The 18,582-nt window shown below is 49.8% G+C and overlaps 7 protein-coding genes across 7 annotated transcripts; 2 read left to right on the top strand and 5 right to left on the bottom strand.

The window, feature by feature from the left end:
* Positions 1-1,100: 1,100 nt before the first annotated feature.
* CLUP02_12881 (uncharacterized protein) lies at positions 1,101-6,861 on the top strand (the record flags this gene model as incomplete). The annotated part of the gene is made up of 14 exons (XM_049291840.1): positions 1,101-2,276; positions 2,356-2,421; positions 2,524-2,651; positions 2,715-2,984; positions 3,053-3,898; positions 3,956-4,022; positions 4,100-4,289; positions 4,353-4,530; positions 4,614-4,763; positions 4,824-5,294; positions 5,366-5,474; positions 5,511-5,744; positions 5,849-6,330; positions 6,387-6,861. The coding sequence occupies 14 exons, from the start codon at positions 1,101-1,103 to the stop codon at positions 6,859-6,861; spliced, it is 4,842 nt and encodes a 1,613-aa protein (XP_049148986.1).
* A 101-nt stretch (positions 6,862-6,962) lies between these two features.
* Positions 6,963-8,650, bottom strand: CLUP02_12880 (uncharacterized protein; the record flags this gene model as incomplete). Its single annotated transcript, XM_049291839.1, has 6 exons — positions 6,963-7,084; positions 7,143-7,339; positions 7,401-7,583; positions 7,637-7,823; positions 7,899-8,061; positions 8,132-8,650. The coding sequence occupies 6 exons, from the start codon at positions 8,648-8,650 to the stop codon at positions 6,963-6,965; spliced, it is 1,371 nt and encodes a 456-aa protein (XP_049148985.1).
* Positions 8,651-9,194: 544 nt separating this feature from the next.
* On the bottom strand, positions 9,195-10,848 carry CLUP02_12879 (uncharacterized protein; the record flags this gene model as incomplete). The annotated part of the gene is made up of 5 exons (XM_049291838.1): positions 9,195-9,306; positions 9,398-10,144; positions 10,203-10,350; positions 10,425-10,498; positions 10,703-10,848. 5 exons carry the CDS (start codon positions 10,846-10,848, stop codon positions 9,195-9,197), a joined length of 1,227 nt encoding a protein of 408 aa, XP_049148984.1.
* A 1,090-nt stretch (positions 10,849-11,938) lies between these two features.
* CLUP02_12878 (uncharacterized protein) lies at positions 11,939-12,483 on the bottom strand (the record flags this gene model as incomplete). The annotated part of the gene is made up of 2 exons (XM_049291837.1): positions 11,939-11,960; positions 12,023-12,483. Coding segments are annotated over 2 exons (483 nt in total), but the record flags the coding sequence as incomplete, so codon positions are not given.
* A 578-nt stretch (positions 12,484-13,061) lies between these two features.
* On the top strand, positions 13,062-15,017 carry CLUP02_12877 (uncharacterized protein; the record flags this gene model as incomplete). The annotated part of the gene is made up of 7 exons (XM_049291836.1): positions 13,062-13,127; positions 13,169-13,566; positions 13,637-13,673; positions 13,735-13,918; positions 13,973-14,081; positions 14,139-14,423; positions 14,516-15,017. The coding sequence occupies 7 exons, from the start codon at positions 13,062-13,064 to the stop codon at positions 15,015-15,017; spliced, it is 1,581 nt and encodes a 526-aa protein (XP_049148982.1).
* Positions 15,018-15,568: 551 nt separating this feature from the next.
* Positions 15,569-16,435, bottom strand: CLUP02_12876 (uncharacterized protein; the record flags this gene model as incomplete). Its single annotated transcript, XM_049291835.1, has 1 exon — positions 15,569-16,435. The coding sequence occupies one exon, from the start codon at positions 16,433-16,435 to the stop codon at positions 15,569-15,571; it is 867 nt and encodes a 288-aa protein (XP_049148981.1).
* A 732-nt stretch (positions 16,436-17,167) lies between these two features.
* Positions 17,168-17,790, bottom strand: CLUP02_12875 (uncharacterized protein; the record flags this gene model as incomplete). Its single annotated transcript, XM_049291834.1, has 4 exons — positions 17,168-17,322; positions 17,413-17,520; positions 17,579-17,659; positions 17,727-17,790. 4 exons carry the CDS (start codon positions 17,788-17,790, stop codon positions 17,168-17,170), a joined length of 408 nt encoding a protein of 135 aa, XP_049148980.1.
* Positions 17,791-18,582: the final 792 nt, after the last annotated feature.

Genomic DNA, 18,582 nt, shown 5'->3' with positions numbered 1-18,582 from the left:
AATTAGGGTTTATAATTATAAAGTAATTTAAAATAGTAGTTATACGCTAAGAATCGTACGACTTATTACTAATTAATTAATTATAATATAATAAATTGATTAATATATAATTTAATTAATATTAAAAATAATTATAATAGTTATAAAAGGTTAGAAATAGTAGTACGTAACTTCGTTAGTTTTATTAATATTAAAAAAAGGGGGCACTAAAGGTTTTTTAAATTCCTAGATATAATAAAATACTAAATTTAGGGCTCTATAATATTTAGGCCCTTTTTTTTTATAATAGTTACTAATAATCTATTTAGTTAAGTAATATAATACTAAACTTATAATTATAAATAAGGAGTTATAAGTTCGAATCCCGCTCTAAGTATTTATATTCCTAATTATAAACTTCTATAGGATATAATTAAGAATATCGATTTTTAATTAGCCCGGCCCCGGATTTTCTTTTTTCTAAGCGACTTTATATTTAATTAAATATGTTAAATATAGGGCCTTACGATATTTAATTATTTAACTTACTAAAATTCCTATATTTAACTATTTGTTTAACTTATTTATTTGATTAATTTAAATAGGTATAAGCGCTGGATGTCACAGACAATCAAAGACGGATGGGTATCTTTCAGGGTGTTATAACCAAGGCCTAATCTTTCGGTGGCGCCAGGTGCCAGGTTTTGAACCAAGACGTCTGATTTGGCAAGGAGCTTCTTCAGCACCTCAAAGTCTTTTGGTTTCTTCAGGTCCAAAGCCAAACTCTCCTTTGAGCGGTTCGCCCAGACAAAGTGGGAGGCCATACCGTTGACGCGAGTGTCATAAGCCCTAGCGAAATCGCCAACTCCGGGTCGCTCGATTTTGATGACTCGAGCACCCATGTCCGCCAGCTGACGGGTGCAGAATGGCGCAGCAATGGCATGTTCAAGGCTGACGACAGTGACACCCTCCAAAGGCAGTGGGTCTCTCTTCAGTTTGGGAGATGAAGAAGTTACCATAGGTCGATGCTGCGATCCAGTGCGTGTGGAAGCCTTCGCCGGGCACCGATAACCTCAAGACATGGCTTGGCAGCATTCTCAACATCCTCATCAAGGAGGATCATGGAAACTACGGGGTATACCGAGAATCAATTGACTGTTCGAGAGGCAGTCAGCCAAGTCTGCTCAGAGTTTCCCAACACCTATTGGCAAGAACACGATCAGAACGAGCAAGACCCCAAAGAGTTTCACGCTGCTCTCGCAAAGGACGGCTGGCTTGGCATTGCCTTGCCTGAGTCCCTCGGCGGCTCTGGCCTAGGCATCTCTGAAGCGACAATGATGATGCAGACCATCACCGAGTCCGGTGCCGGCATGGCTGGTGCGCAGTCCATTCATGCCAACGTCTATGCTACACAACCGCTGGCCAAATTCGGAACTCAGGAGCAGCTCGAGAGTACGATCCCCAAGATCATTTCCGGGCAGTGGCGTACGTGTTTCGGGGTCACAGAGCCCAACTCTGGCCTCGATACTTTGCGCCTGGCCACAACAGCAAAGAAGCAGACCGATGGATCGTATCTCGTCACTGGCCAGAAAATCTGGATTACATGCGCTCAGGTAGCATCCAAGATGATTCTGCTTGCGCGCACGAAAGCCTACGAGGACTGCAAGAAGCCGAGCGAGGGTCTATCGCTCTTCTGCATCGATATTGACAAATCACAATCTGGCCTAGACATGCGAAAGATCAAGAAGATGGGGGGCCGCGCCGTCGATGCCAACGAAGTATTCTTCGATAACTACCATATCCCCGCGAGCTCACTCATTGGCCAAGAAGGCCAGGGTTTCAAAATCATACTCCACGGAATGAACGCTGAAAGGTGTCTTCTCGCCGGCGAGGCTCTCGGCCTAGGCTACGCAGCGCTCACAAAGGCCTCAGAGTACGCGCGTGATCGCGTTGTATTCAAGAGGCCAATTGGGCAGAATCAGGCCATTGCGCATCCCCTAGCGGATGCATACATGAAGTTAGAGGCGGCGAAGCTTGCGACATACCACGCCGCTCGGCTATACGATGCCAGCAAGGAGGACTCTTCTATTCGTCAAGACCAGGTTGGAGTTGCGGCTAATAGCGCAAAGTACATGGCTGCTGAAGCGGCTTTCACGGCATGCGAAAGGGCGGTGCTTACACACGGGGGGATGGGCTATGCCGCAGAGTATGATGTCGAGAGGTATCTACGCGAGATCTTTGTCCCAAGGATCGCGCCTGTATCTCGCGAGATGATTTTATCGTACATTAGCGAGAAGGTCCTGCAACTTCCTCGCAGCTATTAGAGTAGAACAGAGTATAGATACATGAAATAATTGAATCTTTACCCACCACAAGGGAGGCACTCAGGGAGCGCAATCTGCATACACTGTAGAGGGCGTTTCTCCTTTCTCAGAACGTCAAGTTCGTGCGCTAGGTTTATCGAAAGACTTGTCAGCTAATTCGAGCACTGGGTAGACGTCCTAATCAATTACACTCACCGCCGCTTTTCCCTCTTAGCTGTAGTGCTCCCGGTTCTCGGTCAGCTCGGTCAATATCGGAGACATCGGTCAAGGAGACCCATTCGGCGAGGAGGTCCACGGAAGAAGAAGCCGAGACGTCAAAGCGTTGCCTGTGGAAAAAACAGTGCAATTGTACCGACACTGTACGGAGAGGCTGGTTGCGCAAAGATATTATCCATGTTGTTCCCGTCGCAGGCCCAGAGCACCACCTATCTGCGCCTTGATTCCTGATATTCGAGGGACGTCTGAATGGAGTTCTGATGTCCTGCTCATAGTATCTACTGCGGCATGCCAAGCACCAGTGCCTACAATGCCGACAGAGGGTTCGAAGAAACCGCGCGCGAAGCACGCGTGTAGGGAGTGCAACTCGCGACGCATCCGCTGCAATGTCACCGAGCGCCACCCTTGTTCGAATTGCGAGACTGCGCAGGCGACTTGCGAAGTCATCCCGTCGCGAAGAGGCCGGTGAGTCTCTCCTCTTCTTCTCCACACCAATATCTCCGAGTCGGCAAATACTAACTTGGCCGGTCTAGGTATCTACGGAAGTCCAAGAGGCAGAAGCAGACGGAAGAGGCCGCGTCGGCGACCCCAGAGCCCGCTGCCCCGGCCGTGTCGTCCGCGCTCACCGCTGATGTCGCCGCGACGCTTGCTTCTATGAGTACCGTGTCTCCGTCGCATGGACTTCCGAGCTCCTCTGGGATATCGCAGACTCCTTTTCACGCTGATACACCTGCTTCGTGCCATTCCTCTGGGACTACGGGTGGCAGCCGGTTCTTTGGAGAGTCGAATTTCATCACTCTTGTTCCTGGAGCATCAGGACCCGGCAATGAGGCTGCGACTAGTGATGGGATGTTGAAGGGTCGTCTCACCTTTCCAGTGCCGCAGACGCCACAATCTCATGACCTGGCTACTTCACCTGCCAGTGTGCCATCCATGAGCTCTGCGACAGAGCGATACCTTCGGGATGAGGGAGCACTCACCTTCCCCGACATGCAGAGCTGTCTTCCAGCTTTACATGCTTACTTCACTTGGTTCCACCCTTGCTTTCCCATTCTTGACCGCGCCGATATTGCCAGGCGGCTCGTGACGATGGATATTTCACCGCTCTTGTTGCAAGCAATGCTTTTCATCGGTTCGACCTACTGCGACGAGGCAACAATTCTTGGCATGGGGTTCAAAGACCGGTCTGAGGCTAAGAGCCTGACATACTCTCGTGCGCGTGTTTTGTTTCATGCCAACTGGGAGAAAGACGAGTTTACTCTTATTCAGTCACTGTTTCTATGCAGCTTCTGGAGGGGTGGACCGACGGATTGGAGAGACGTGAGGTACTGGCTAGGGGCCGTGTTAACCCTCGCGCAGACTCATGGCCTTCATCGCTCGTAAGTCCTTCTGAGTTCTATTGAATTTTCCATGAGCTTGACTGAACATGTGCACAGAACTCGATTCATCACGAAGGATCCACATTTCGCTCGGATGAGACGCAGAGTCTGGTGGTCAATCTACGTAAGTCTCTAGTCCCTGTTTGATCATGACTTCTTATCTCGTCGTGCGTCCTGTAGCTCGTTACTCACATACAATAGGTCCGTGAACGGCAAGCGGCTGTGTCACTGGGACTACCTTGTCGCATCCGCGATGAGGATTGTGACATTGAGCCGCTGACTTCGACTGATCTAGAGGATGATGCTGACGAACAGCGAGCAACTGGGTTTGGTGCACCGAAATCAGAGCACATTCATTATGCTATCAAGATGATTGACATCGCTCGTCTTCGTGAGTCTAAATTCTTCATGCCGAAACCAACTCTGGGTACCAGCTTGACTGACCCATCTATAGTCGGGAGAATCATGGACACCCACTTTGCGCCTGGTCGGGGACCACCAGCACCAACGGAAGTTCGTGAATTGAAGCAACAGCTCGAGGATTGGAAGCAAAGTCTACCAGATGAGATGCGTAGAGGCCCTGATGATGGGCAGTCTTCAGTCTTGACCTGCCTAATCCACCTTGCCTACAAGTAAGTTGAACCCGGTCTTTTCAGTGCTGTACTGAATAAGCAAGTATCGTTCCATGACAAAGGCTAACATGTGTCTAACTAAGCCATCTCCGTATCCTTGTGCACCGAAACGGATGGCTGCGGAATAGAGACCAGGAGGATAAGAGCGCAGCTCTCGCCGCCGCCTGTCGCATCAGTCGCATCGCCGAAGACATGCTCGCACAAAAGACCTTGCAATACGGCCAAATGCACCTGTGAGAACCCCAACGCTACGGACAATTTGATGCCTCGACTAACTCTTCTAGACTTACTAGCCTCTTTGCCGCTTTTTGCATACATGCAATTGATATCAAGTCTGCGGATGGCATCAGTCGCCGATTAGCCGAACATAGAGCCCAGATGTGTCTTCTTGGCCTCAAAGAAATTCAAAAGTACTGGCGTATCAACAACAATGTGCTTGACCTCTTCCTGCAATACCTCGACGAATCAATAGCGAAGAGACTTAACGGCGACAGCACTGAATCTGCACCGTCCAGCGCACTGCCCAGCTCTGTCACGGGTCTTGAGCCGTTCAACGACGCAGGCACGAGCCCCCCGGTAACTCTACTACAAGATGCTCTTCAGCAAGCCAGACCCGACGCAATGGAAGATCAATACTTCAGCCTCATGCGCACAAATTGGGAAGGCGAAGATGCCCTAGAAGATCTCGGGCTATTCCTGGATCCTCAACTTTACGCCAATGGGCCAATGCAGGTAGAGGGGCTGAACTTCCTGCAGCGTTGCTTGTAAAGACGACAGAGAAAGCAGCAGTCTCTCTATGAAGTCTAAGGCCTGTAACGGGAGGTGAATTCGCCAGGGAAGAAGATCCCTCGAAGCCCGGCATAAGTCGCCGTGGAAAGGACAGGCTAAATTCTCACTCAGCATCATTTCGGCTTCTTCTGCCGAGCACAGTCACTTTCCGGCTTGTTGCAATCGAACTCTAAGAAGCCGACAGCATATAGCCGGGCGGCGCGGCAACCCCACTGACGGACGCCTGCTCGAACCATTCCTCATGCGGCGAAGGAGAGGGCTTGGGGATCTTCTGGCCAGCAACTGCATCGGCCTTAACATTCTGGAGCTCTTTAATTGCCAGCTCGATGCAATACTTTGCTCTCAGAGTCTTCGACAAAAGGCACGTGCTGGAAACATTTAACAAACAAAAGCTCCAGCTGTCCGCGAGTCCTGAGTCATCATTTGTACACACTAAAGATCCTCCAAGTCTCAACTCACTGCGTTCACAATGGTGTCCCTGGTTCATCAAGTACGACCGGCCCTGCGTCAATGCACCGCTCGTTCACAGCGATCCATCGCAACCAATGCAACAGATGCAGCCTCTAAGCTTCTTGACACATTTTCTGGTAAGGATGTCGTCCGCAAGCAATTATTCGACTCGAATCAACTTCAACGCCTTAGCTTGACCCTCAACCGGAAAGAGCTGCACCCTGGCGTTGATGTTTCTTCAGAAGCACCCGCTCAAGGCACGCCCCTGCCCCCGGGCTACCACCTTGTTTACTTCACCCCCACTGGCGTCGAGAGCGAACTCGGAATGGACGGCACGGATAAGACTTTCAACGCGCCGGCACCGTTTACGCGGCGGATGTGGGCTGGGGGGAAGATGCAATTTGTTGAGGGAACCTCTCTCAAGGTTGGAGAGGTAGTTGAAGAGCGGACGAGACTAGTCAGAGCGACGCCGAAGAAAAGCAAAAGCGGAGATGAGATGGTTTTGGTAGATGTCGAGAAGGAATTTCATGGGCGCGATGGACTAGTTGTCAAAGACCAGAGGTAAGTCCTGGACATTGCATTCCCATGCACAGGTTGCGAGACTAATGTGTGCTCAGATCGTGGATATTTCGGCCAGAAGTCGACTTGTCGCTGGCCGCGAAAACAGCACCACCGCGTAGTGAAAGACCACCTGCTTTCGGACCTTCTACCATCACCGACCAATCGAGTGCAGAAGGAAGCATAATTCGTCACTTCCGATGGTCACCTGTTGGCCTCTTCAGGTTTTCTGCCCTGACTTTCAATGGTCATATGATCCACTACAACGAGCCCTGGACGAAGGACATCGAGCGCCATCCCGAGGTTGTGGTTCATGGGCCTTTGAATCTGATTAACATGCTGGATTATTGGAGAGACGTGTACGGCAAGGACGGCAGGGAAGCACGGCAGGTTACCTATCGAGCTATGTCTCCTCTCTACGCCGGCGACAAGTACACGCTTCGAACAGCTGTTGCGGAGAATGAGAAGAGGAGCGAGTTGTTCATCGAAAAGGGCAATGTTGTCTGCATGAAAGGAGAGATCATTGGCAGTTGATAGGGACCCGAACAAGACCGTTTGATTCATCGCTTCAAGACAGTACCTTCGATCGGTGTCTCAATGTTATAGTAATTACACATGTAGCTGCGAGCTCAATTTCACGACCTCCTCATTGTCTCACCCCAGACTTCAAGACTCGAGCCATAAAGATGTATCCCGACACCAAAAACGAGCCAAGCATCCAGACCAGAGACCCAAGCCATCCATCCAAGTTCATCATCTTGACCAATCGTTAGTCAAATCTCTCAGACAAAACGCTTGGCTCAAAATTAGTAGACTCACAGGCACACTGGTTCCTCCGCTCTTGCGGACCCATGGAAACGCTCGGTCGATGACTCTACGCTCACACTTACTGCATGCCACACTGATGTCTTGTGTCGATGGTTGGACACCAGAATCAGCCTTTTCTTTGAGGGCGAGTATGTGAGATAGTGCGTCGGCGCAATCATGGAGAGCTTGATTGCCTCCCATCCCCCTAGCATGGCACGTCGTGTCAGTACAACGGGATGGCTTGTCTGTAACAGAGTCCAACGAACCTATTAGGCTGCATTGCATGCATCGCGTCCCCAATCAGCCAGATTCGAGGGTGTCCCTCGTCGCCAGTTGCTCGTTTGACGTTGTTCCGCCACGTTTTGGCAAGTCTGTTGCTTGCTCGCATGCGTGCTACAGTAACGAGGTCTCTGCTCTTGCCGTCGAAACCTGTCGTCAACATCGTTCGACTGCACACTAATGAGTCAGGGATAGCCAGCTGAGGAACATGCTGTTGGCTCACTATTCGGGTGCCCAGTCTCGGGTTGCATCGAGACATATCCCCAAGGGATCTTCCACCTTGTTCCAGTCATCGGTCGGCATTTTGTCCCTGGGGATCAAAACGCCCCAGTAATAGGAGGAATCCCTTGTGCTATATCTAGCGCCATTCCCGGATTTCTGAGTCGCCTCGTCCGCAGCGGGTAGGAACACTAAGAGCTAGAATGTCAGCTTTCGGCGTGTATCTTGTTGTACCATGGCGTGATAATCGATCAGATTTGACTTACACGCGTAGAACATGGACACACCACTGGCAAATACCATGAGTGGACTTTCGGTCAAACGCTTAGGCAGCTTCTCCGTCCAATCCTCGGGCAGAGGGCCTTTGCTGAGAATCATGGCATGGCTGTCAATTGGCACAATATTCCGAGCCCCCACTTGCTTGTTGATCTGTAGATGCCCTCATCAGCAAATCGTCCAAGTCTCTAGGACGACTATTTCCAATCTTGCATCATCTTACCCTTGACCCGCTTCCATCTGCTCCAACAAGAATATCGCATGTATCAGTAGTGCCGTCGGCGAAATGAACCCTCACATTTTCTTGTCCATCGTTGCTTTGGAAAACTTCATACCCCTCAAATGCTTTCTCGAACCGGATGATGCCCCTTTCCTGCAAGGGAGCAACTAGGATATCCCGAAGCACGACGCGATTGATAGCGGAAGACGCACTATATGATGGAATCTTGCCCAAGTCAAGCACAGTCTGGAATCTCGTATTCATCAAGGTCGGTGCAGTGAGACCTGTGGAAGACATTTGGCTGAATTGCGACTTGATGGCCGCAATGTCTGTCGATTTCAGACAAGCATTGAAACCTGTCATGGCGCTGTCGCCCAATCGTATCTGGAATCCCTCTCTTTTGGCATCTTCAGCGTCACGTTCGTAGACGGTCACATTAATGCCGTGGTTGAAGAGACCGTTTGCGAGTAGTGAGCCAGCGAGACCGCCACCTACAATAATTACTTTGAAGGGCGCAGTCATGATGAGAAGTAGTTGATTGTCAATTCCCAGAATGTTACAACATGTAGAGACTGGGAGGCTGTAATGGTGACCTTTTCGTGGATTAAATCATCTTGAAGCACTCCAAGGTAAGCATCCTCTTGCCCGGTCCTCTAGCAATTTGATGTAGCAACTTGTGAGTAGAACCTCTTGCACGTGAGTTGAGTTTCGGTAAACGAACACGGCATTGCGTACGGCTTGTCTACTTGATTACATATTCACTGAGAAGAAGTCATTGTGATGTCTCATGCCGCCAAGGCAAGTCCCCCTCCCCCACCGTCGGATGTCATGCCAACTCCACACGGGTCCGTGAAGGGGTACGTGGCCGCCTTCCGACTGGCTCCGTGTTCAGTGCCCGCAGCTCTCCGATGCGTCGCTTGAATAAGGTTACATGTCACAGGGCAAAACCAAACCACAATGGTCGGCCCGTTCCTGTTGAGTTGCCAAACAGAACCAAAATGGACTTTCTCGCCTGGAAACTTGCTGGTTGGCCTAACCGAGTCCAACCTTTGATCACCAGGTTAGTTCAGAAAAGCGGTTTTGCGTGACCGAACTCGAGCTCTGCCACTGTTGATGAGGTCTGAGCATGGACCATGGCAGTTGCGGCGGCGGTGTTTACCCGATACGGCTTGATCGCACTAAGATTTCGTCGCCCAAAGATGTCAGTCACTTAGAACGTACATACTCCATGTGCTGCCTCCCCCACCTGTTCCGAAAGATGAAACTTACCCCTCATCATGGAGAGCCCAGATCACTTTCTTGGGTTGAGATAGCCACCGGATCTGGTTCGTCGCGAACTGGGCAGCAGATCCATCGTAAGGTCGGCCGTTCAGATTGGCTCGCCCCGCGATGGTGAGGATCGCCACATCTGGGGTTGGCTCAATGCTCTTGATAATGCCCTCATAGCCACCCAAATGTCCGTTCCAGAACACAGTCTGCCCGGGCCCGAGAAGGAAGTTGTAGGCTAGTTGACCGCCATCGTAGTGCGAAAACACGTTGTTCTTCCTGTCGCTGATGTACTCTGCAAAGGATTTCATTCCGTCGTCCATCTGTTCGGGCGGCATGTTTTCTTCGTTGCGCAAGAGGCCGTATTTCATCCCCATTGTAATGTCAAGGGTACAAGTATACGGTGTAGCCTCGCCTTTGTAGACTGTTCCAGTGTCAATCTCCTCTGGAATATCATGATGTCCACTTCCAGGCATCAGAGCATGTAGAGAAGGCCAAACGTGAACAGACATGACAGCTCGAGAGTGATTCGGTGTAGCTGGCATTCCGGGCGGACCATCAGCGATAGGTATTTCGCCGTCTGCCGCAGATTTACGGTCGTTCTTGGTGAACAATGGAATACGCTCTCCGCCCGCGACGGGGAAGAGCTGAAATTCGTTGACGCCCGCATCTCGGAGAAGGTTAATCGCCTCGCCGTTTGCAATAACCACAGCACCGGTCTTCTTCGCTATCTTATCCGCACCAGGCAGGCTATGGCTACTGTTTAGTCTTACACAAGCATAATCCAGAGAGAGCCTAATTGACCTACTGATCGAAATGGGCATGAGATATGAAGATATAATCTGCTTCAATCACATCATTGATATCAAGATGCTTCGGTAGCACAGAGGGCCTCTCCAACCATGTATCTAGAAACAAGACCAGACCGTTGGCTCGCAGTCGAAAGGTCGTGGCGCCTAGGTTGCCGTCGATGGAGTCAGTTCACGTGCTTCTATTGACTCGGTAGAGTGCTGCTATGTTATAGACTGACCGAACCATTCGATAGTCGGCGGATCCATCGTTTCCACGCAACTGATGGAAAGGATGTAAGTATCCCAACGCAGACTGGGCGGCTTTTGCGGGAGAGCTCAAGGTATGGGAGTTGTAAAAATGGTGTAGAGGTTCCGATCTTAAGTACGGATGGGAATCACAGTCTAGAAATATGAGGTCGAAGGCGTCCGAAGTAGCATAGATGCCTAAAGTGGTAAGGTGGGAACTCTTTGCTTAGCTTTTGTGTGGATGGATCATCGCATGTGCGTCAAGTCGGACTTTAATCGTCCCCGAGAACGAGACTTTGTGTCCATGCTCGGCGTTGTCCCGCGGAGCGTAAGACCCAGATTAACCATCTTGATTTCATTGTGGCTCTTGATTATTAAGACTCTCAGTGACGACGGTGCCGAGTTGCAGGTGATCATGCCTTTGAATTGGATCTCTTGCTACCCTGCACGTGCCTGCATGTCAAACTTCTACGGTTCTTGTCGTCCTAACAAATTGAGTTGGCGTCAATCTTAGGCAACTAAATCATAACACATCATCCAATGAGTAGTTCTTCAGTACGGCAGAAGAAACGTAAACTCACTTCAATATGCCGAAACAATTTATCACCCAGGGTGGTTTCGTGACATGTCAGATATTTTACCTAAGATCGGGCGTTTGTCCCGAAAAGGACAGCCAGAGAGCTCAAAAGAGGCTGAATTTCCAAGCTGTGGCATGTATTTGTGAGGAACCTTATTACTCGATCACTGCTCTGTATGTAAGATGGTAACTGAACAGCAACTCAACGATGTGCGGAAACAAGCTGATGTCGCCTGTTGTGTCTTCTGCTCAGGGCGCTGCTGGCTATGTCGAGAGTCATGCAGAACACTGTGCTAGTAGTGGCTTATATTCCTGGCGGCTTCGAAAAGGGCTTCCATCTATCTTTACTTCTATTATTGCCCAGCAAAATTTCGTTGTCAGTGAGACTTTCGAACAGCACCTTACGCATCGCTCCGACTCTAGCCGAACTCAATGCTACACGGCTGCCGTCATAGTATCGCCATCGGATGACTCCAAGCCCGAGGACGTGTAAACCCACTACCAGCAGTATCGTCATTGACATTTGATACCCGTTCGCTCACCATCTCGCTGAATAATAACTCCCAAAGTTGGACATATAGCTCGACAGGGGTTTCCGAGCCCTGGTCAGATGAATGCCCATATGTGCATATTATGTTGCGTCTTAGTCGACATCAGAAAGAGATTCGAGTCATTGGAGGTCACAGGCATAAGCTGTTTCCAGCGAGAAAGGGACCAGATAATTTGCTAGCCGAGAAGCCGAATCAGCTCTCAATTATAGGGAATTTTCAAACGATCGAGTAAATATTCAACAGCTTGCTATTGGGAACGTGTCAGATAATAGCCGACGGTATGTCTCCCGCAGAATTCGACCACCGAAAGCTCAAGTGATATTGGAACAAAATATTCAGTAATCTGCTCGGTATCTTGAATCCGGTGCGGGTCCTGTGTCTAACAAGTTTTGTCGATAACACTGCCACCTTGTTAGCTCGATCGAACCGAATATCCTCGCAGTCTGCTTTGCTTGCAACTTACCATTGCTGAGTTTGACACTTTCCATTGACGGGATTAGGATACTGTCCTGATTTTGGATCGCATGAGACAGTCTTGCCGCCAGTGCAAGTGGCGCCCAAAAAGTTCCCCCATTGCGCGAAAGTAGCAGAGTAATCGCCACCCATCGCATTCCAGCCGCGCCAGATATCGAAAGCACCAGTGTATGTCTGAAGGCCATTGGCGCACGCACCTTGGCCTCCGCTCACGGGCGAATTTGGTTGCCAGCTCGCGCAGTCAGGTCCCATGATTGCAACGAGACCAAGGCTCGCCACGTTGTACGCCTCGTCTGCATTCGGAGCGCATACAGACACCTGGCAGTGAATTTGATTGCACCCTGAGCCTACGACAACCTGGCCGTAGAATAGGCAAAAAAAGAAGATAACGAGCCTAGCTACTGTCAGTCCAGTGATGACGTGGAGCTGGGGATCGAGATACTTACTGTTTGAAGGCCATTGTGAGTGACGACTATTGGCTCTCACGCCTGAGGTCGCTTTTACAAGGGAGATGCGGGAGTTCAGGTTCTGAAAGATATCTTAAAGCTGTTGTTTGGAAACTCTGTGGTTTGTCTTCAAGTAGAACTCCTGCAGCCAGTCGACGAGGTAATAGAAGATGGGTGATGCTTTCGACTTGGAAAGCTAAGACTCCTGCTTATTGACACATCAGATATCGGAAAACCTGGAAAGACGACAGTGCTGAAAGTTCCTTACAGACACGCAGTGTGATTCGCAAATGAGGATAGCACCGGGGGCCATTGGGGCCAACCATGCCGACATCCCGTACTATAATGAGAGCAAAGGGCAGAAAATTTGCTGTTTGCCCATAATCTTTGTTATGTTGACCACTTGAGGGCCCACGTGCTTGAAAATCCTCCTGCGATTATTTGCGGCAATGACTCAGTTCAGAAAACGTGCTGCGCGCCTGCTAGGTAAGGTAAATAACTCTGATATATTAAAAGCTTGTTCCGTCCCAAATCATATTTCCAAATGATTATCACTGACCTTCAAGTGATCAAAGTGTCACCATGGGAATCTCCAAGCCCTCCACAGGTTCCCCTGGCCCATTATTGTCCCCAGGCGACACCAATACCGTGCAAGTATTACTATCTAGACACTCCAGGAACGCAACAAGAACCTTTGGTATCACAGCATCGCCACATTCACTACCACATCAAACAATACAATGCGAAACTTAGCCTTCCTTCTTCTGGCGTCCAACGCCCATGCAATCCCTACCGCTCTTTGGACGCGTACTGATAAATGGGAGCAAACTACATGCTCCGACGCCAATGTCACCGACGCAAAGGTTCTGGCTAATGTCCGGTGGGCATCAGCTGACACGAATACTTCGTGGAAAGAAGCTGTTGCTGCATGGCAAGTCTACAAACCAGGAACAACTTCAGCCCAGCTCAAGTTTCCAGCATTTATCAGCGATTTTTACGGCGGACCGGAGGGTTGGGATTGCCAAGATCCTGTCAACACACCATGCTCAACTACGGTTCAGTGTGCCGATACAAAGCACCCAGCAGGGTAAGTCCAGTCTGCGTCAATTCGAACTGGTAGTCTTCCTGAGAAGGTTCTGACCTGATAACGTGCGCAGATTCCTTCTCCTCAACTCCTTCTCCAAACTACACGATGTAAGACGCACCCAAAATTCCAATCTTGAACGATCTAGTCGGCTAACACGTTGACGGCAAGGTGTACCAAAAATACCACGAGGCACTTCAAGATGCGCAGTTGAGCATATCTGCCGCCATGGGAGATTTCACATCTACATTCGCACCTCAGCTGAAGGCAGATGATCAGTCGACTCTCATTAAGACTATACTGGATGTGATGGCATTTGGCATCGGCATGGCATCAGCTGGCTTGTGGAATATCGGTATGCCTAGCTGAACTCTTGTTGTGAAGAGTGAGCTAATATGATCTATCAAAGTCATCAAGGATGCCGCGATATTTGCGGGCAACAATTTCGGGTTCGCTAAAGACACGTTCAACAGCGCCATATCCGCCTCATTTGCTCTGGGAAAAGACAACACGGAATCGTAAGTTCTGTGTCATGCGGAGTTTCCAAGGACAGTAAACTAATTGTCGCGGAATAGTGCCAAAGACTCTGCGAGCGTGCAAAATGATTTGACCTCTGCGATGGGCGCATTGTTCGACGTATGGAAGAAGACGCAAGAGGACTATTTGTCCGAGATCTTCTCCGGGTCGAATAGCACCACCATAGGCATGCTTGAGTCTTTTATCAGAGACGGCATGATGAACACGCTGCCGGTCGACATTAATCTCTCCGGCATGGTTAACGTGGTCGAGACCATCATGTTCGGACAGATGATTCCCATTGCGTGGCAAGTAGCGCCTGCTGCTTACACGCCTTTTGTGCTGTAAGTTGATATTCCACCAAGGCATTCTTTGCCGCATCGCTGGTTCCGCACAGGCCGAACGAAAAGCACGGCTAACAGACATTGACCTATAGCAAAACCGGTGACGCGTGTTCCAACACCATGCCCAACACTCTGAACCCCTACATGACGCAAGAAACACATGATAAGGCTGGTGTATGCTGGAACGGCAATCAGTTCTACGTTCTGACCGTCGGTACCTACCGAGTCGACGTGCAAGCCGATACGCCTGGTCTCCCAGACTCTGACCCGCCCTTCCAGCTGATGGCGGGTGCCACCCACGACGTGCTCGACGGCAAGAACTGGGGTGGTATTACCTTGGAAGATATTGTCATCAGCTCATACGGCGGCTATCTGAGCAACGGGAATCGAAATGGCTACACCGTCTCCCTGGACGATAGTGCCGGAGGCGTGGATCAGCTCATGTGGACCGGAGGCGTCCAGACACCCGGTTTCTTTTCCCTCCCTGTATGCACGAGTCTGTGGAATACACTGATGAACATTGCTGGAAGTCAGGTTGGGAAGGACAACTACCCATGCGGGGTGGTAGTCGAGAAGACGTACCCGGCTACATAATTAAAGTTGCAGGCAGGTGTCGCTCACTCTACATTATCATAATACTGCTTTGTATATAGTTCTTGTGTTAAATACACAACTGTAAATAAGAAGGATTGTTTCGAAATGTATCCGGGCCTTTTATGCCGTAAACTGCTGGATAAAATCAATACATCCGTACCCAGCCTATCTCAAATTTCCGCTCTATTGAGAAACCGTTCACAGGTGGATATACACGGCAATAGACCTAGTCTCTAGTCATTATGTGATTACGTCTATGACGATGACAAGTCTTCAAATGCCAGCGACCAAACTATTCAAATTATTCTCTTCTCAGGTAAAAACACATCGTATTATAGTCTTAGGACATCGTATTACGAGATTTAACAGTACCTTGTTACAGTCTTTGCCACTCTTCACTATAACAGCCAAAGTTCCGCCAAGTATTGTGTCCCAAATGTTATACATCTAGTGAAAGTCCACCAATCATCATCTCTCAGGGTAATATTTTATTCCTCCAACAAAGAAGCTTTGCACAAGAAATCTTGCAACAGAACGTGACCCATTCGCACTTACAAGTAGCCAGCCATGCCACCACAAATGTCAACAGACTCGTAATTGAGGCCAAAGTTAACCGTCTCAGGGATGATTCGATAGTAAAAGTTGGCAGTGTGGTCAGTCTTGACGAAGCCAATGAGATCGTGAAGGCTGCAGCAGCTGGCACGGGTGTTCCAGTAGGTAGCAAGACGCTGGGAAATCTCAATTTGATGAGCGCGAGTGAGCTTGGATTGGAGACGGGTGGTGTAAGCGATTTTGAAGCCAGGGGCAGATGCACGCTTCTCCATGCGCTTGGTGATGGGCTCCTGCTCTTCATCGAAGGGAAGGTAGATGTGACCCTCGCCGTCGCCAAAGTCGTAGACGTCCAGGTTCAGAGTGGTGTTGAGGAAGTTGAGACCGTGAACGCTGGCGACAGACTGAGGGGTACGCTCGTCAGAGTCATAGCGAGCGAGCAGGTGGGGGGTAGCGTCGGTGATTGACTGGAAGGTAGAGCCATCGGCGGCAAGCTCCCGGGTGAGGAAGTCGACGAGGGACTCAGTGCTGCCATCACGGGCGGAGATGGCACCAGATCTCTGCAGGATCAGGAAGATGCTTGCAACACCGGCGGCGATGGCGCTGGCAAGAGTGTCGCATTCACGCCCGTTGATACGTCTGCAAACGTACAGGGCAGTGAGGCCACCGGTGGTGGCATACATGGCGACCTCGCTGCTGGTGCCGATCTGCTCAATGACAGTTGAGAGAGTCGAGCACTCTGCACGGGCAGTCAGAGGAGAGACAGGACTCATGCCCACTTCACGAACCTCCAGAGCTGTGACATCGCTGACCACAGGATGAGCGATGGCGCTGCCCAGCAGAGATGCGAGAATTGGGAGAAAGAACATTCTGAAGTGATAAGATTGGAAGATAAAGGGATGATTTGAAAGCCTTGGCTTGGTAGAGTCTGTCTGAGTTGAGATTGTGACCCTTGGAGTAGGTAGGTCATTGCTTTTATAACCTTTTGATCAATTCATAGCAGTACCAAAGTTCCGCCCGCATCGTACCAGCTCACAATATCAGCATCGAGACAATCCTCCTCAGGTCTTGGGGTGTAAGTCCCACACTTCCAGGCAGTCACAGAAGATAACCTGCATGCTTACTAGTGACGGATAGTCCTGCAAGGGGCAGTTGAAGTTCTCGTTGCTCGAAGTCAGGAGATGATCCATGTTTCCCCGCCGAAAAGTAGTCGGGTGCTGCCGACTAGCCGCTGACCACATAGAGACCCGGTTTAATGTTGAACTGGCACACTTGACCATTCCAGAAACATTGCCGATTTGCCGTACACAATACAACACCATGCTGACAGGTACAAGAATGAGTATTTCTCATAGCAAGATCTGGGAAATTCCTTTGAGAATGGCAAGCCTGCTTTCGAGCCCCGGGGACTCCTACGGCGATTAGAGAGTGCCGGAACCATGAAATTCGAGGAAGTCTTCGAGATGAGATCACTGCAGGTATCCCTGAGAACGCTCACGGTAGGATGTTAGATACATTGGTTAGACATGAATGCTTTGGTACGCTCCAACCGGCTCCATGCACCCAATAAGCCCTTGTCTTATGAAAGAACCAATTCAAGCTTATGATTTGGTTTCAAAGTCCATCGGGCTCTGAAGGGTGCCAATACGTTCCATCTCGGCACCAACACCGTCCACCAATACCAAAGCCATCTCGGCCATTGATCGTACTACAATCTGTCTCAGCCGATGGATGAGCTCCATGGTTTTACAGCTACCTTCTCAGCCTTTCTTCAGGGATTCGTCCAGTTCCAAACTCGAGTCCTGCAATGACCACAAAAAGAGGACAAAACAAGTGAACAGCTGACCAGCCCACAGAAACAATAGCCGTTGCTTGTCTGCTAAGTCTAGACCTTCGCGGTTACCTCGGATAAACAAGACCATCGACTCTACAAACCCAAGAAAGACCCATCCGACTAGTGATGAATCAGTCTGGTTGATACAATGAGTGTTGCGAGTCGCGAGTGAACTAACTGATTTTCTTGAATCGCACGCCAGTTGTGCAGGCAACGTAGAGCAGGTAGAGCGTTGTGATGAGGCTTGTTAGAAAAAGCCCTGCTACACCATCAGTTGCCAGTCTTTGCTATACGCATCAAACAACTTCTGACAGGTTTGGACTCACAATCGTCAGCTTCAGTTCGAGCGACCCACTCAAGATAGCGCCAAAATAGGCGCATGTCTACCATCGTGTGCAGGTACCGTAGGGATTTCTCCGCCGAAGGGAGTTTGCAGCCCTAAGGAAGTATCACTGAAGTTGATACCGAGAACCCCCGGACACTAAGTATTAAAAAGTCTGACTGAGCTTCTTTCGATCGATGTATGCTGATCCTTCGGGCGAGTGCCCCGTTGCGGCATGAACCTGCCCCGCATGCCGGTTAGCCGGGTGTGAGATCAGGTCCCGTTTTCTCAATATGACCGGAAGGATTTAAACCTGACAGGGACTTTCGACGCATTCCTTCCCGGTGGGCCAATACGAGACCCTCGATAATCTTGGCAGAGAATTTGACTCTAATCATCTAGCCTCATAGACTGCGGAGCTCTTCCTTACTATCAACATCATAAAGCCAGATTCAGCTACCGAGCTTCGAAGCTCTTTCGATTAACAACAACCTGTTCATTTTCCTAGATATTGAGTAGGCCAAGCTCGAACCTAATATCACCGCCTAGCTTTGTGGAACGAAAACGACGGTATTTGAGGTCGTGGACACCATGAACCTAGCGGATAACATGTCGAACTGCCTAGGGTCATTCGGATCACGGCTCGTGCCTTTCCATAATATGCTTACATCGACCCACCACATCTGTGGGCACCCCATCTACTTTAGCCTCGTAGGGCCTCAGCGATGGATCCTCGGAGGGACTTTGGTGTTAGGGCCCGATTGCTTATTTGAAGATTTCCGTATCTGGAAGGCGGTTGTCATGAATTCGGTTGCCTAGCATCGGCGTGGGCCGAAAACGCGAGATCGTGAATCAGTTCT

This window comes from Colletotrichum lupini, chromosome 6 (genome assembly GCF_023278565.1).
Source record: "Colletotrichum lupini chromosome 6, complete sequence".
NCBI classification, from domain to species: domain Eukaryota; kingdom Fungi; phylum Ascomycota; class Sordariomycetes; order Glomerellales; family Glomerellaceae; genus Colletotrichum; species Colletotrichum lupini.
The sequence above is the reverse complement of the archived record's forward strand: the minus strand, read 5'-3'. Positions and strand labels throughout refer to the sequence as shown.